The 18235-nt window shown below is 41.6% G+C and overlaps 1 protein-coding gene across 1 annotated transcript in view; it reads right to left on the reverse strand.

Moving 5' to 3' along the window:
• Positions 1–18235, reverse strand: part of LOC132830132 (adhesion G protein-coupled receptor B2-like) — a 500291-nt gene that overhangs the window by 244366 nt on the left and 237690 nt on the right. Inside the window, exons 14-15 of the mRNA XM_060847634.1 lie at positions 18007–18106; positions 9923–9966 (exon numbers count right to left, since the gene is read on the reverse strand). Coding sequence (XP_060703617.1) covers positions 9923–9966; positions 18007–18106 — 144 coding nt within the window. The remainder of the gene's footprint in view (positions 1–9922; positions 9967–18006; positions 18107–18235) is intronic.

Raw genomic sequence — 18235 nt, forward strand, 5'->3', positions numbered from 1 at the left:
AGAGAGACAATTTGAAATAGGGCACAAAGATTGGTCTAAGGATCATGGAAATGGCCCGATATGGGTAAGAGTTATGGTCGATGTGCATTAGAACCAGAGACATTTAAAGATCAGATAGGTGCAATGATCCTGAATAAGCCTGTAGACTATTTGAAAGCTGCAAATTTGCAAAAGCGTGAGAGCAAAACATGCCCTGCCCTTCGGAATGTCCAGAAATGCTGCTGGAGCACGTGATTCAGCTCTCTGTCAAGTATTGGTGAGTCCTCTGAATCAGAGATGGACATGACAGTAGCTGTCTCCAGAAGAAGGGAGTGAAACTCTACTGAAATGCTCCTGGTGCAAGAGGTGACCTCCCTTGCAATGCATGCTACCCATGTTGGGTATCTAGGCGGAGGAACCTGAGCTGGTACCAATAATTCCCAGGGGCTCTCAAAGAAAATGGACTGGTCTATGTCTGTGGAATGAGAGGGGGAAGGATGTAGTTACTGTAATGAGGCTAGCCAGCTGGACCTCATAGAATGAATTCCCTGATTGGACCAGATCAACAGCCCCAATCAGGGAGCTCTAGCTGACATAAAAGGGTTGAGTGTCAGGCCTGACTGTGTGCGTGAGGTAGTACTATAGTCAAGGTCTGTTCATGAGTAAGTGAAGGGCAACTTGGTGATGGGATGTTGTCCTGTAGAGTTATTTTATTTTGTAGTGTGCAAATTGGTTGTTGCTTACGCATAAGCAGTGATATGCCTCAAAACTAACTCAGTGGCTGTGAACCACTTTGAAGTATGCTATATTTCTTAGAGCAACTACAAGAACTATAATGTTCTATATTTTTCTAAACCTTGACAAATAAATTATATAATTGTGGACCATGTTCATCTTTTGTGAATTGCTTTAATTTATTCTGGCCTAGAAATTACAACTGGTTTTCTGAATGTATGCTGCCAATGAAGGGTCTTATCAAGCTGCTGTTAAGGTAAATTATAGTAAACTTAGATGAGGAGAAACTTCTTTACCCAGAAAATGAAGAGTCTGTGGACTTTACTACCACAGACATAAGTCGAGGCTGAAACACTGAATGATTGGCGGCACGGTGGCACAGTGGTTAGCACTGCTGCCTCACAGCGCCAGGGACCTGGGTTCAATTCCCACCTCAGGTGACTGACTGTGTGGAGTTTGCACATTCTCCCCGTGTCTGCGTGGGTTTCCTCCGGGTGCTCCGGTTTCCTCCCACAGTCCAAAGATGTGCGGGTCAGGTGAATTGGCCATGCTAAATTGCCCGTAGTGTTAGGTAAGGGGTATATGTAGGGGTATGGGTGGGTTGCGCTTCGGCGGGTCGGTGTGGACTTGTTGGGCCGAAGGGCCTGTTTCCACACTGTAAGTAATCTAATCTAAAAATTTCAAGAAGGAGTTAGTTATTGCACTTAGAGCTAAAGGAATCAAAGGATATGGGAAGAAAAGCAGGTATAAGCTATTGAGGTGGCTGATCTGAATTAATGGTTTCAATCACTTCTTGTTCATCTTGCCTTTGTTTTAAATTATTAATCAAAGCCAGTGAGTAGACTGTGTTCTGAATTTATAACATCATTGACAAAGGGATTTTGAACAAATGTCTTCTCCTCAGTTGTTTTTGACCAATCGACTTAAGCATGCAGCAGAGGTAGAAGAGAGGACTTTGAGAAATGTTTATCTCAATTTATAGCAGCTAAGACAATGTGCTAATAATTCAACAGATTGTAATTTTTTACTCCAAACTTGCTTTCTGCTCTCAAACAGGAAAGATTTATCACTTATTTATGATCCAAGTTGTCTCTCAGAGATACAATTTTGAAAGCTAACAGCTTCCAGTGCTGAAGAATTGAAATTTTAAGCCTGCACTGAACAATTATCAAAGCAATACTGCTTCCTGCTTTTTGATGTGCTTCTTCAATGAAAGCTTTTCATTGCCATGTTGAGAAAAATATGGCTCTAAATTAACACAAAATCATGAGATGAGAAGCATTAAAAATGTAGTAACACAATCAGTAGCAAATACTCACTATAAATCTACCGACTTCTACAGTGACTTGGACTATACATCCTGACACCCTGTTTTCTGTAAAGATTCTATACCTCACTCCCAGTTCCTTCATCTCTGTCACTGACACAGGCTCTGAAAATGTCCATCTTCTTCCTCAACCAAGGATTCCCCAGTTCTGTTGTTGACAGGGCCCATCTTCCGCACTTCTGCTCACCCTCTCTTCCCTTCCACAACAACGATAGGATTCCCCTTGTCCTTACCTACCATCACACCAGCATCCACATCTAGAAGATCATTAGCCACCATTTCTTTTACCTCCAGCTAGATGCCACCACCAGACACGTATTTCCCCCCGCCCCCGTCTGCCTTCCACAAGAAACGTTCCTTCTGGGGCATCCTGGCCCACTCTTACTTCAATCCCAACACAGCCCCATGGCACCTTCCCCTGCAATCGTTGAATGTGTAATACTTGCCCATTTACCTTCACCCTCCTCAGTATCCAAGTCCCCAAAACATCCATTCCAGGTGAAACAGCACCTTATCTGCACTTCACACAATCTAGACTACTGCATTCATTGCTCACAATGTGGTTTCCTCTACACTGGGGAAAGGAAGTGTAGACTGGGTGATTGCTACACAGAACACCAAAATTCTGACCACAAAATGATCTGATCTTCCAGTTGCCTGCCGCTTCAACGCATCACCCTGTTTTCTTGCCAATATTTCTGTCTCAGGCTTGTTGCGTGTGCCAGCGAAGCTCAGCGTAAGTTGAAAAAACAACAGCATATTTTCTGCTTGGAGACCCCGCAATCCTCTGGACTCCATAGCAAGTTCAATAATTTTAGGGCCTGAACTCTCCTATGTCCTAGCTCCCAATGCCACATACTAGGCCTTGTTATCACACAGTCAAAAAGTGTGGTGCTGGAAAAGCACAGCCGGTCAGGCAGCATCCAAGGAGGAGAGTTGATGTTTTGAGCATATACTCTTAATCAGGTATCTGCAATCCTCACTGTCTCCTTGTTATCACACAGTCTGCTATTACATTGCCAGTGGCTAACAGTCTCCGTTAACAGCTATTCGCCCTCCTAGCCAGATTGTTATCCACTCCTTTATAGGCGAGTATTGAGTACAAGAACATGTTGAGGTGAGCAGCATATGATTTGTGTAATTGAACTGTTTTAACTTTCTCACCACTGAACAAACAAAAATGCCATCTCTTATCAAGAAGTGATTTCAACAGCAATTGTTTGCCCTAATAACTATAGATACTGAACAATGAACATATTAAGTTCATATTTTCACATTTAACCTCAAGATTGCTGCTAGTACCACAAGTGGAAGGAACTTGTGCCTGGAGTCAGAGGAAGTCGGGGTAATCCTTAATGAATACTTTGTTTCAGTATTCAGCGCTGAGAGGGACCTTGTCAACTGTGAGGACAGTGTGAAACAGACTGATATGCTTAAATAGGTTGATGTTAAGAAGGTTGATGTTAAGAAGGGAGGATGTGCTGGAAATTTTGAAAAACATGAGGATAAATAAGTCCTCTGGGCCAGATGGGACATACCCAAGGTTTCTATGAGAATTATGGAAGAGATAGGGTTGTTAAGATATATAGTGTGCTGGCTTTCATTAGCAGGAGGATTGGGTTTAAGAACTGTGAGGTTTTGCTGCAGCTCTATAAATTCTGGTTTGACCACATTTGGAATATTGTGTCCAGTTCTGTTCGAAAGGATGTAGATGCTTTAGAGAAGGTGCAGAGGAGATTTACCAGGATGCTGCCTGGACTGTAGGGCATGTCTTATGAAGAAAGGTGGAGGAAGCTAGGGCTTCTCTCATTGGAGCATAGAAGGATGAGAAGTGACTTGTCAGAGGTGTACAAAATAATGAGAGGCATAGATAGTGGATAGCCAGAATTTTTTTCCCAGGGCAGAAATGGCTATCATAAGGGTCATAATTTTAAGGTGATTGGAAGAAGGTTTAGGGGAGATATCAGAGGTAGGCTCTTTACACAGAAATTGGTGGGTGCATGGAATGTACTGGAAGCAGTTGTAGTACCATCAGACACATTTTAGACATTTAAGCGACTCTTGGATAGGCACATGAATGATAGTAAAATGAAAGGTATGTAAGTTAGTTTGATATTAGAGTAAGATAAAAGGTCGACACAACATCGAGGGCCAAAGGGCCTGTACTGTGCTGGACTGTTCTATGTTCTAATATTTAGTACCCAGTCCAGCCCTATTAAACCAGCCATTCCCCAATATATTCCCATGTGGCTACTTGCCAATGAACTCACTACCCTTATTTAACCCCCTTCATACTTCTATGAACATGGAAGGTATGGTTAGTAAGTTTGCAGATGTCATCAAAATTGATAGTATAGTGGGCAGTGAAGAAGTTTACCTTAGAACAACGGGACCTTGATCAGATGGGCCAATGGGCTGAGGAGTGGCAGATGGAATTTAGTTTACATAAAAATGAGGTACTGCATTTTGGAATGGCAAATCAGGACAGGACTTAAACTTGATGGTAAGTCCTGGGGAGTCTGGCTGAACAAAAAGACCTTGGGGTGCAGGTTCATAGTTTCTTGAAAGTGGAGTCGCAGGTAGACAGGATAGTGAAGAAGGCGTTTGGTCTGCTTTTCTTTATTGGTCAGACCATTTAGTATAGGAGTTGGGAGTTGGGAGGTCGTGTTGCAGCTGTACAGGACATTGGTTAGGCCATTTGGAATACTGCATTCAATTCTGGTCTCCCTGCTATAGGAATGATGTTGTGAAACTTGAAAGGGTTCAGAAAAATTCAACAATGATTTACAAGGGTTGGAGGTGTTGAGCTATAGGGAGAGGCTGAATAGGCTGGGGCTTTTTTCCCTGGAGCGTTGAAGGCTGAGGGATGACCTTACAGAGGTTTATAAAATCATGACAGGCATGGATAGGGTGAACAGACAAGGTCTACTCCCCAGGGTGGTGGAGTCTAGAACTAGAGGGCATAAGTTTAAGGGGCAAGGGGAAAGACCTAAAAGGAGCCTAAGGGGCAAGCATGGTGCGTGTATGGAATGAGCTGCCAGAGGAAGTGGTGGAGGCTGGTACAATTACTGTATTTAAAGGCATCTTGATGGGTATATAAATAGGAAGTTTTACAGGGATATGGGCCAAATGCTGGTAAATGGGACTAGATTAATTTAGGACATCTGGTCAGCAAGGACACATTGGACCAAAGGGTCTGCTTCCATCCAGTACAGCTCTGATTCTATATGCAAATACTGTAAAGCTGAATTCCACTTTGCTGTATTCATTATTAGTCTGACCTATTAATTGCCTTGATTGGGCAAAATCCTAAGAATTACAATTTACATAGATGATCTGGAGTTGGGAACGAAGTGCAGTGTGTCAAAGTTTGCAGATGACACTAGGATGAGTAGTAGAGCAAAGTGTCCATAGGGTTTTGAAAGTCTGCAGAGGGATATAGATAGGTTATGTGAGTAGGCAAGGGTCTTGGCAGATGGAGTACCACGTTGGTAAATGTGGGGTCATCCATTTTTGTAGGAATAACAGCAAAATGGACTAGTTAAATGGTGAAAACACGAAGCAAGTTGCTGAGCAGAGGGACCTGGGTGAACTTGTGTATGAATCACAAAAGGTTGGCTTGCAAGTGCAATATGTAATTAAGAAGGCAAATGGAATATTTTCCTTTACTGCTAGAGGATGGAGTTTAAAAACAGGGAGGTTATGCTGCCAGCTGTATAGAGTGCTGGCTGGGCCAGCATTTATTGCCCATTCCCAGTTGCCCTTGAACGTGTGGTGAGCTACCTTTTGGAACCATTGCAATCCATGTGCTGTAAGTAGTCCCAAAATGCTCTGAGGAAGGGAACATCATGATTTTTGACTCAGCGACTGAAGAAATGGTGATAGATTTCCAAGTCCGGATGGTGAGTGGCTTAGAGCGGAAGTTGCAGGTGCTGGTGTTCCCATGTATCTGCTGTCTTCGTTGTTTTAAATGAAAGTGATCATGGTTTGGAAGATACTGTCTAAAGAATTTTGGTGAATTTCTGCAATGCATCTTAGATGGTACACACTACTACTTCTGGGAATTGGTGGTGGAGGGCATGAATGCTTGTGGATATGGTAATAATTCCATCACATTCCTGACTTGTGCTTTGCGGACAGACCTGGGGGAGTCAGAAGAGTATTCCAAAACTCTGACCTGCTTTTGTAGCCACTATATTTCTATGACAAATCTAGTTGAAGCCAATGATATCCCTCAAGATGTTAGTGGGAAGATTCACCAGTGAGTTCCCGGTGTTGTGATGAGTTGTCTAGTGAGGTGGATTATTAGGTTTATCAACCTTATTAACAGCACATCTTGACTCATATGTTATTAATATGTAGCTTCTTTTCTGAATCCCTCCCTCCATCCGAGCAAACTAGATGCCATGAATTCTCAATATGGAAGTTCGAGCTTGCTGCTTACTCCAAGAAGTCCATGTTGGACATTGTGCACTTCAGGCCATCATCCATCTTGATTTTTCCGCTCTACTATGGGCTATTTGTTCTTGGAGTGAGAGGCAGAAGGGAAATGGAAGTGGATGGCACAGCTGTCATTTTTGGCACAAATAGAGAAATTTACCGAGTGAGTAGGCAGTGCAGAGGATTAGCAGAGTTACTGGTGTTGAGTTTGGGGTGGGTAACGGCAAATGAGGTAAAATGTTGTAGGCAACAGTGAGAGTCGGACAGCATTAGGAGATGGGTGCAGTAATGGAACTAGAGCATGTGTAAGCATTGGAGAGATGATAGTAGCACTTACACTGGTCATTGACCTTTTTCCTACATTGCTGCTTGAAACACACACTTGAAAAAACACCCATCTGTCAGAATTCCTTCACACTATTGTTTCCCCAAACGTCCACCTCCCCCCCACTAAGCAATACACAACTGTACGGTATAATTGGTTTGGTTTGTCTGAATTCCACAGAACTAAGTATTTATTGAAGAGTGAGATTATTAAAGGGGCTTCTGCATAACTGACCAGTTCTTCACCCTTATAGTCTATTTCCACAGCCTAAAGCTGCAGTGTAACCACCTCCAGGAACATTGTGTCCATTTATATATCAACCTCAGGGACTGGATTGCAATTCTGATTCCGAGTCAAATAATATGCTGAGATGGCAAACGGCCTGATCCAATTTCAGACAGTGGCCAAGCAGGGGTATATAATTGATGGTTGAAACCAGTAGGCCTCTAGTCCCTTTCTAATATTCAAAGTAAAGTCCTTTTGCTTTTTCATTTGATACTGAGATAAATGTTGAACTATTCCGGCATTTATCATAATTAATAATTTCTGAATGATTTAAAAATGACCTATAAAACAATATATTAATTGTACTTTTGATCAAACCTTTGTAGTGTCTAATCCTTTGTAGTGGTACATTTTGTACTCTCATGTGATTTTCTTTCCTTCTTCATTATTAATTTGTATTTAAATTACATTGTGAAATGTGATTTTTATTTCCATAATTTTATCAGGTTTAATATAATAACAAAGAGTAACAACGAAGCAATTAAAAATGTTTTCTTTATGGGCCAAAAATAAAACAAGATGTAAATTTAAATGAATGTGTTATTTCGACTATGAAACTTTAGCTCATTTTGGAACTTCTTTCTTTCAATATGCTGATCATGTGACTCGATGATTGTAGATTTCAGCTGAACAGAACAAAATTGTTCAGAATTAGCTCTACTAGTCATATTGACAGGCACTCTACAACAATCAAAGAGTGAATTTAACAACACCGTGGTGGTGGGTTGGCACATGGGCAGCGTACCAAATTGATTGCAATGCCTTGGTGCTTTTACCAAAGCTTTTCTATCCACTTCATGACAAATTTTCTGCAATGGAGGAGGCGCTGGAAATTCTCCCCCTCTGCAGGTCTATCGAGACCTTTAAATGACCAATTACAGAATCACAAAAGTGTTATGGTGCAGAAGAAAGCTAGTTAGCCCACTGTGCTTGCACCCAAATTATAACACTTAAGGGCCTCCTTCCCACCTTTGTGCATTTTCCCAAGCGTGGGCAGATGCTGATATCAAGAGGTAGCTTTCACCTGTTAAGCTAGTAATAGGAGAAGGGAAATACGTTTTTTTTATATATCATCTAGGTTCAGCACAGGCCCTTTTTTAAGGTCTCCTCCCACTCCTGATCCCAGCATGTTTTTCACATATCCCCAGTTTACAATTTATGTTAGTGATTTTGGGTAGAGGAACAGACTATTTTGTAGGCAAAACTGTTGATAATTGAAAGATAAATATCTAAACAAGTTATGAGGAGATACAAAGGCCCTGACTTTGTTTCCACAATTGATGTATATGGGTGGGAAAAAAGATCCAGGATCTGACTTTTAAAAATGGTTACCCCCATTGTCCATTCTCAGTCTTGGAGTTGGGGGGCTTAAGAAGAAGAGGGTGAGTGCTGGGATGGATTGGAGGTTGGGTTGGGTGATTTGTGAAGAGCTGAGAAAGCTTCTCGTCATCAAGGAGGACAGCGCAAAGAATCTGCCTCAGGATTCCAGTACTCTGCCAAAAATTAGAAAGTAAAAATATTACTCCAGCCCTCATCTCTTCATAACTCCCTCATCACCACACACTCCACTTATGACCTTAGACCCTACACGCAAGCCCCTTGGGACCCCATAACAACTTGGTGCCAACTCATAGTTCCACTCTTTCTTCCTTCAGCTATCATACTAACATATCTTGTTTCCACTTATATCCAAGCAGGCAGGAGGAAAAATAAAATTCTGTTGCTTAAAATTCTATATTATAGATGATGCTCTTTTAAGAAAACCACTCTCATTCATAAAAAAGAAAATATTTTTGCAGTTTTTGATAGAGTTGACACTTCTTGACATTTCTAGACATGTTTGACAGTTCTTGCCAGGTTTGTTTCTTCTTTGTGGTAACTTTACAGTTCTGAGAGATTAATACATCTTTCAGGTACATTCTTCTCCAGTTTTATACATTCCAAAGCTTATCTCAACAATGTTAAGCAATGTTTTTATCAACCAAGAGCACCTGGGCATCATTCCTCCTCTACTCTCTCAGCTGATTTTAAATGGCCAACTGCTTCAATAAAATGCATATGCACAAAACCTGGCCTGACCTTACTTGTGCCCATGTGAAAATCTTCAAGTGCCATGATCAGGGAGGGACTGCAATTATGGGTCACTTTTCCCAACAGAGTCTTCATCATTGCAAAAATATGAGCCAAGGATTCAACAAAGGGATATATATAGGGTAAAGAGTAGGCCAAAATATTTGGAAGACTGAGTATAGCATTGCAAAATAAGAGGTTGTCCATTTTGATAGGATAATAGAAATGACTGCACAATACTACAGGCTAGATGACTTCTGGTCCCTTAGATATGAATCCTAAATTTGTTAGAAGGTCAGTCAAGTAAATAATTAAGAAGTTAAATTAAAGTGGTCGCCTTTACAGCAATGGTAATACAGTGCATAAGTATTGATACAGCTGAACAGGGTATTGGTGAGACTGCGCCTGGACAACACATATAGTTTGCTCTACTTACTTGATGAGGGATATACATGCAATGAAAGCAGTTCAGACAAAGTTCACTTGATTGATTCTGGGAAAAAGGAGTTCTCAAGATGAGAGGTTGAGCTTTTAGGTCTATACTCAGCAACTCGGGAATAACTTTAATATTAATTTTTATTCTCAATCTTTGTGAACCACAGTTACTCAGCAGCAACATCAAAAATAATCCAGAAGACAATCAGTCACAACAAGTAGTTTTTGATGAACATTTTATACAGAATCTCATTCTTAATAATGCTCAGTAAATAAAATAAACATTTGAATGAAAATTGGTAAAAATTATTGTTCTTGGCACTTACATTTTGGAGTCATCCCAAACAACACAGTGTGCATCAGATGTTCCCTGTAATAATCAGAATTAAAACATATACATTATAAATACATACCATTCTGTAGCATAGTAACATATGTAAAAAAAATGGATGTGGCACAAAACTAAATGCCTGTAATAAAAGTGAGTGATTCTGTTAGATTCATAAGCTGAAACAACACAGTTAGAATAGTTCATAATTATCCGCACAACTGAATATTTAAATGCAATAGTTAACCATTTGTTGTCTCTTTAGCTAATTTAAATGATACTTTTTTTTCTTTTAAGAAAATGTCACTGCTCACAATTGAAATATCTTTCAACATTAGATCTAGCATTGACATCAATTATTCCCATGTTGGATAGAACACAAACTGTGGATGGAGGCCAAACCCATTTAAGAGGGTCTTGACAATGTGGTCCAAATCAACATGCTCAGTGACATAATAGGGTATTTGCACACAGCAATCATCCTTTTTGCCCTCTTGATTGAGATTTAATGCCAAAGTAGGAAAATAGAAACAGGATTAGCCAGTCAGCCCGTCAAGATCCTCTGTCACTAAAATTAGACCATGGCAGATTTGTAACTGTTTTAAATTTGTATTCTGATTCATTAGCCTCATTTAACTTCAGATCCTTGCAACTGTCAGAGAAAGAGGGCTTTGATATCTTAAAAAAAAACAACAAACTGTGGATGCTGGAATTCAAACAAAATCAGAAATTACTGGAAAAGCTCAGCAGGTCTGGCAGCATCTGTGGAGAGAAACAGAATTAATGTTTCGAATCCAGTGCCCTTTCTTTAGAACAGTTCTGAAAAAGGATCAGTGGACCCGAAACATTAACTCTGCTTTCTCTCATCAGATGCTGCTGGACCAAATGAGTTTTTCCAGTAAGTCTGATTTTCTTTCTCTCCTCTAGGGTGGGCTGCATTCAAATCCAGCCCCTGGAGATGAAAGGGAAGAATTTCTACTTGAGATGCATGCATACTGTGATGATGCTGCTCCTTTAACAAGGTTATGCTGTCCTTGGCTTTTTTCCCCCAGAGTGGTCGTAAAAGCAGAGATTTTGAAAAGTCCAGGTTTGAAGGGTTTTAGGGCCTGTTTGGTCATAGCTAACGTATACTGTATCAGGAAAAGGCTTTCAAGTTAAAAAAAAAAAGCAATTGTATGATGAAAGGGGAGTGGCCAGTTCTCCCAGCTTAGCTTTCCTTTGGTTTGGTTTGGGTTGGGTTTCAGCAGTCTGGCTGTTCGCTGAAAACAGTCAGTCAGTCAGTTTTGAAGCTGCTGGTCCAAGAAACAGCTACAGGTAAGGTGTTCCATGCTGAATCCCTCTGTCATCTCCCTCTCCATGTGTGTGCATTTTCCTTTTTTGCCAAGGACTATTTATGATGTTTGTTGCAAATCTGGATGCAGGTTTGCTCATTGAACTGGAAGGTTTGTTTTCATGAAAGTGAACCTTCCAGCTCAATGAGCAAGCCTACATCCAGAACCTCAACTTGAGCTACAAATCTTCTCAAAATTGTTGCAGATATTTGGAACAATCATTTAGTTGAGATAATCTGTTGGGCTTTTGGACAGGTTAGGTTATTCTATATTCTGTTCTCTTTTGTTTGTATTCCATTTGGTAATCTTGTAAATAAATTCTGTTTTGTTTAAAACTAAATGGTTAGACCAGCTACATCACTCATGGGATATCTGCTTTATACCTGCTTAAAGCAACTAGCAAAATTAAAGTCTGGGCAACTTTCTTGAAATGCTGTGAGGGGGGTCTGGCCTGGTCCATAAGAATACTCAAAGGCTGTGGGTTACATCCCAATGTGCAGTATTTGTGTGTGCAAGGAGTGAGAAGTGGAGAATCCTTTCTCGTAGACTCCAATCCATGTCATATTCCAACTAAGCACACAGCGCAAAAGAAACATAAGTATCAAAGAAAATCATTAACTTGAAAATAACCCTGAATCTATCTATGACTGTAGGACTGGATTTTTAGGTCACCCTGTAATCAGAGCAGGACAGGCGGTACAACTAGTCATTGGCCAGAGTGTCAATGCCCTGATTAATGAGACTTCTTTATTCCACAAGGAATTTAATGTAAATATAAGGATTTGATTAGACTTACAGTGTGGAAACAGGCCCTTCGGCCCAACAAGTCCACACCGACCCGCCGAAGCGCAACCCACTCATACCCCTACATTTACCCCTTACCTAACACTACGGGCAATTTAGCTTGGCCAATTCACCTGACCCGCACATCTTTGGACTGTGGGAGGAAACTGGAGCACCCGGAGGAAACCCACGCAGACACGAGGAGAACGTGCAAACTCCACACAGTCAGTTGCCCGAGTCGGGAATTGAACCCGGGTCTACAGGCGCTGTGAGGCAGCAGTGCTAACTACTGTGCCACCGTGCCGCCCTAAGGAAATTAGTGACCCAGATGAGTTTTTCTGACAATTGACAATGGATTCATGGTGTCATTTAGATTCTTAATTCCAGATTTTTACTGAAATCAAATTCCACCAACTGCCATGGCAGGATTTGAACCCAGGTCCCCAGGATGTTCTCTGGATCCGTGGATTAACAGTCCAGCGATAATACCACTAGGACGTTGCCTCCCTCATGTTATGCTTCATAATATAGAGCACTGATGAGACCACATCTAGAATACCATGTATAGTTTTAGTCCCCTTACTTAACAATGTAAATGTGTTAAAGGCAGTTCAGAGGTGCTTTACTGGATTGATACCTGAAATAACTGGTTTGTATTATGAGGATAGGTTGGACAGCCTTGTTTCCAAACAGTTCAGAAGAGTTTGGGGTGTTTTGATTGAAGTGTGTAAGATCTTGAACTGTCTCCAGAAAGTGGATTTGAGATGAATGGGTGAAATCTTGTTTTTTTTAAAATTATGTATCAATTTTGAAGAGTTTCATGGAGTCTTTCTCTCAGTGAGGCCCAGCACGTTTTCTCAGCATATCACTATGGTGCTCTCTTGGAATATTCTTGCCCCATTCTACCACTCACCATTCCCAGAATAATTTGCCACTGTCAGGTTATCACTGGAATCTTCTGCACCAGCGCCATCTACATAAGACCATTGAGCACCTGGACATGCACTATTAGTTTAGAGTTGACTGCAGGGTTCCTAACATCTAGTCACGACACAGAGGGGAAAATTGGTGTCCCACTGTGTGGACAGTGTCATAAAGCTGGTTCTTTTTTCTGAAAGCTGTTCCTTTTATCAAGCTGTTCCTTTTAACCCTTTGTTTTTTTCAGAAGAGTCGTAAAACAGTCCGTGCTCCGACTTGACTGGTTTGGTACAGAGATGAAAAGCCTATTGGGAGACCTTTTTTGTTTATTTGTAAACAGATGAGACTTTAGGCCAAAGCTTTCTTGTTTTAGAAGTAACCTGTGTAATGAATGAGAGTGGTCAGTCCTGAAGGCTGATTTCTTGGTTTTTAGTTCAGTTCAGCAGTGGGCTGTGTATGTACAGGCTGCTAAACTTTCTCTCCTTCTGCCCTTCTAACTTCGACCTGTAAGTCACTGTTTCATTTTTACTGTGTTTAAGGGGTTTGTTTCTTGGGACTGTTGTGTATATTTGGAACAGGATCATTAAGTCTAGTCTGGATAGAGTGAGTTCTGTAGGTATTTTATATTATGTTCTTTGTGTGTTCATCCTATAATTTTGTGAATAAATTTTTGTCTATTTTAAAACCTGGTAGTCAAACTAGCTAACTTACCCCAGGTAATTTTCACTGTACGCTTACCAAAACAAATTGCAAAGTTACAGTCTGGGCTGCCTGTTTAGGAATGTTTTGAGTAGTCTGGCCTAGTCCATAACAACAGTGACCTAGAGATCCTGATGGATGGGTGTCGACACAGGACTTCACTGGTCATCAAGAATAACAGAGGAGGTCACAACATCAGTGAATGCTGATGTGGTTAGAGGACACCACTGGGTCAGCCAAGTTTCAGCTGTTTGCAGGAATGCCCAGCAATTTAGGAAGAGTGTCAATCACCTTTTCCACTCTGCCAGCATAAATGCCATCACCATCTGTCTGGAATCTCACACTCATCCTACCTCTGCTGCTGTAGCCACCTCCCATCATGACTCAAGCTCTACCATTCTCACTACTGCCTGCAACATCTTCATTCACTTGCTATCATCCACCCTCCAACAACACCCTCTGTATGTCCTTTGCATTGTCTACTCATTTGTTTGGCAAATTTCCTCACCTGGAAAAAATGTAACAGCTGTGTCCCCCCTTTTAATGGGCTGGCTTTCTCTCACTCCAAGAGAAAAGCAGCCCATAACAGACAGAAAGAGTGAAGAGAAGGTAGCTGCCTGATATTCAGTTTCTAACTCCTTGTGGAGAGAGGATCATGACTCTGAATGCCCGAATGATGCAAAGCTCCACCTCAGCTGGTTGGCACTCTGAGGCTCTGTGCAGGGAGACTAGCATGATAACACTTTTTGCTGCATTGATGTCCAGTCCCAGAGATTGCGATTCTGAAGGTCCCTCTGAGGTCCCACAGAAGGAAAAAGAGCCGAATGCTGCACTAACAATGTCTAAGGCTCTGCACTGGTATCAGAGGTTGTCCTTGAATTACTGTGCCAAGACCTCTTGACTGAAAGCTAACTTCCTTGGCTTAACACAGACTGCTGACAACTATGACAAGTTTCCTGGCATTGTGTCTGCACTAAACAGCAAGGCAAGACAACAGTACTCTGAACCTGGTATCTCTTGGCTGAATGGTAAGGTGCAAAAAAAGTCAAATCAAGGTAAGGCAGGAATATTGTGAGCATTCAGGTAGACTCAAAGTGAGTGAACACTAAGAGCAAACAAACAGTCTGAGATACAGCCTTTCCAGTCCATAAGGTGTAAACCTTGTACCTACTGTACTTTTGCAATGATGAAGGCCCTGAGTTGCAGCTTTGAAGTACACAAGTTTGCTGTAAGTTGTTTGCAGATGTGCTATGAGGGTTCATATAGGCTAGTACATGTTAGATACCGATATTTATGGACATAGGCAGTGAGCAGCTGTTGCCCATTGAGTGTGCCCTGAGATCCAACATGGAGGCTCTTTGCAGCAAGTGATGAGCTGAAATTGTCAGGTACCTGCTCTGATTTCCATGTCGAGAATTCTCAGTGTCTAGTTTATTTGGTGCATTTGGTAAGATGGAACGCTGCAAATTAATGAGGCGAGATGTGCAAGATAGAGTTATAGAGATGTACAGCATGGAAACAGACTCCTTGGTCCAACCCGTCCATGTCGACCAGATATCCCAACCCAATCTAGTCCCATCTGCCAGCACCCGTCCATATCCCTCCAAACCCTTCCTATTCATATACCCATACAAATGCCTCCACCACTTCCTCTGGCAGCTCATTCCACACACATACCACCCTCTGCGTGAAAACGTTGCCCCTTAGGTCCCTTTCATATCTTTTCCCTCTCACCCTAAACCTATGCCCTCTAGTTCTGGACTCCCCGATCCCAGGGAAAAGACTTTGCATATTTATCCTATCCATGCCCCTCATAATTTTGTAAACCTCTATAAGGTCATCACTCAGCCTCCAACGCTCCAGGGAAAACAGCCCCAGCCTGTTCAGCCTCTCTCTGTAGGTTAGATCCTCCAACCCTGGCAACATCCTTGTAAATCTTTTCTGAACCCTTTCAAGTTTCACAACATCTTTCTGATAGGAAGGAGACCAGAATTGCACACAATATTCCAACAGTGGCCTAACCAATGTCCTGTACAGCCGCAACATGACTTCCCGTCTCCTGTACTCGATACTCTGACCAATAAAGGAAAGCATACCAAATGCCTTCTTCACTATCCTATCTACCTGTGACTCCACTTTCAAGGAGCTAGGAACTTGCACTCCCAGGTCTTTTTGTTCAGCAACACTCCCTAGGACCTTACCATTAAGTGTATAAGTCCTGCAAAGATTTGCTTTCCCAAAATGCAGCACCTCGCATTTATGTGAATTAAACTCCAACTGCCACTTCTTGGCCTATTGGCCCACCTAATCAAGATCCTGTTGTAATCTGAGGTAACCTTCTTCATTTCCACTACACCTCCAATTTTGGTGTCATCTGCAAACTTACTAACTGTACCTCTTATGCTTACATCCAAATCATTTATGTAAAAGGACAACATAGAGGACCCAGCACCGATCTTTGTGGCACTCCACTGGTCACAGGCCTCCAGTCTGAAAAACAACCCTCCACCACCACCCTCTGTCTTCTACCTTTGAGCCAGTTCTGTATCCAAATGGCTAGTTCTCCCTGTATTCCATGAGATCTAACCTTGCTAATCAGTCTCCCATGGGGAACCTTGTCGAACACCTTACTGAAATCCATATAGATCACATCTTCTGCTCTACCCTCATCAATCCTCTTTGTTATTTCTTCAAAAAACTCAAGTCAAATTTGTGAGACATGATTTCCCATGTTGACTATCTCGAATCAGTCCTTGCCTTTCCAAATACTTGTATATCCTATCTTTTTTTTTAAGATTAGATTACTTACAGTGTGGAAACAGGCCCTTCGGCCCAACAAGTCCACATCGACCCGCTGAAGCGCAACCCACCCATACCCCTACATTTACCCCTTACCTAACACTACGGGCAATTTAGCATGGCCAATTCACCTGATCCGCACATCTTTGGACTGTGCGAGGAAACCGGAGCACCCGGAGGAAACCCACGCAGACACAGGGAGAACGTGCAAACTCCACACAGTCAGTCGCCTGAGGCGGGAATTGAACCCAGGTCCCTGGCGCTGTGAGGCAGCAGTGCTAACCACTGTGCCACCGTGCCGCCCACGGGCGCCCTCAGGATTCCCTTCAACAACTTGTCCACCACCAAGGTCAGGCTCACCGGTCTATAGTTCCCTGGCTTGTCCTTACCGCCCTTCTTAAACAGTGCCACCACGTTTGCCAACCTCCAGTCTTCCGGCACCTCACCTGTGACTATCGATGATACAAATATCTCAGCAGAAGGTATTAAGGTAGTCGTTAACAGGTAACTCACCCTTACCTAGCAGGAATGAAACAACTTGATGCTGACAGTTGCATAAAGGCACAGCAAGTTGCTCCTGACAACTTGAGAGAGGCCTTGTTGGACCTCTTGCATGATTTATGTCATGGCTTACATCATTCAGATGTTTATAAGATTCCACTCAATATTTCTTCCTGTTAGTGAGTGTGGAGTAGGAGGCACCGTTCTTATTTTAAAAAAAAGGTGTTATCTTTTAAGGGCAGAAATGAAGAGTTTTTTTTCTCTCGGAAGGTTGTATGACTTTGGAGCTCTCTGCCTCACGTGGTGACAGAAATGGGTTCATTGAGTATTTACAAAGTAGAGATAGATTCTTGTTAGGCAAGGGAATCAAACGTTGTTGGGGGGTGGATGTGTAGGTGGGATCTGCCATATTACTGAATGGTAAGCACACATAGGCTGAATGGCCTACTTCTTTTCCTATTTCTTAATGTTCACGTATGTGTATGTATGTCAGTCCTTTCCTCACCCAACATCTACACAAGTATTTCCTTACAAAGGCAAAAGGATAAAGCTTGGGGTATTTTTCCCCGCTGATGAATGCTTAAGGTGATTATAGCCCTAATTCCTGCTTGCAAAATGTTACTGTAAAGCCTAGTACTTTCTGCTTGAAATGCTAAGACTCCACCAGAATTAGAAACACTTCTCTGCTACTGATGTTTTACAATGGTGCTAGCACAATTATAAATTCATGAAACCATTCAATGTAGAAATAAATTAAGCCTGTCCTGCCTACTAAAGCTAGCTAATAAACAGTTGTATTTATTTATTGAACAATGTTTCTGTGCTTACAATTCACCTTTAGGTCCATAACATTTCATTTGTATATTTTAATAATAGAACTTTTTCAACATACAGTATAATTAAAATAAGCTTACTAATATTACTTTTCTTAATATTTGAAAAGGTTCTTATAAATCACATTTTTTTAATAGGGGCCAAACAGTCTTTGGTTTCATAGGTCAATAATAACGTACACACAAATGTGACTGAATGTAATAATAAAATTACGTACATTAATAAGATGCGATAGCTCTACAACAATTGATTCGGAAGCCTTAGGCTGCGGCCTCACTGTTACTGTCAGTACTTTGGAATTTATTGCCATCGACTTTCTGGAAAAGAGACAGAGATTGACATATATAAATTAACAAGAAGTGGGAAGCAAGCTTGTTGAAATACTGTCAGAATTATGCACAATGCCTGAAATATAACTGTGTGTAGACCATGTTGCAGATCTGCAA

This window comes from Hemiscyllium ocellatum, chromosome 30 (genome assembly GCF_020745735.1).
Source record: "Hemiscyllium ocellatum isolate sHemOce1 chromosome 30, sHemOce1.pat.X.cur, whole genome shotgun sequence".
In the NCBI taxonomy this organism is placed as follows: domain Eukaryota; kingdom Metazoa; phylum Chordata; class Chondrichthyes; order Orectolobiformes; family Hemiscylliidae; genus Hemiscyllium; species Hemiscyllium ocellatum.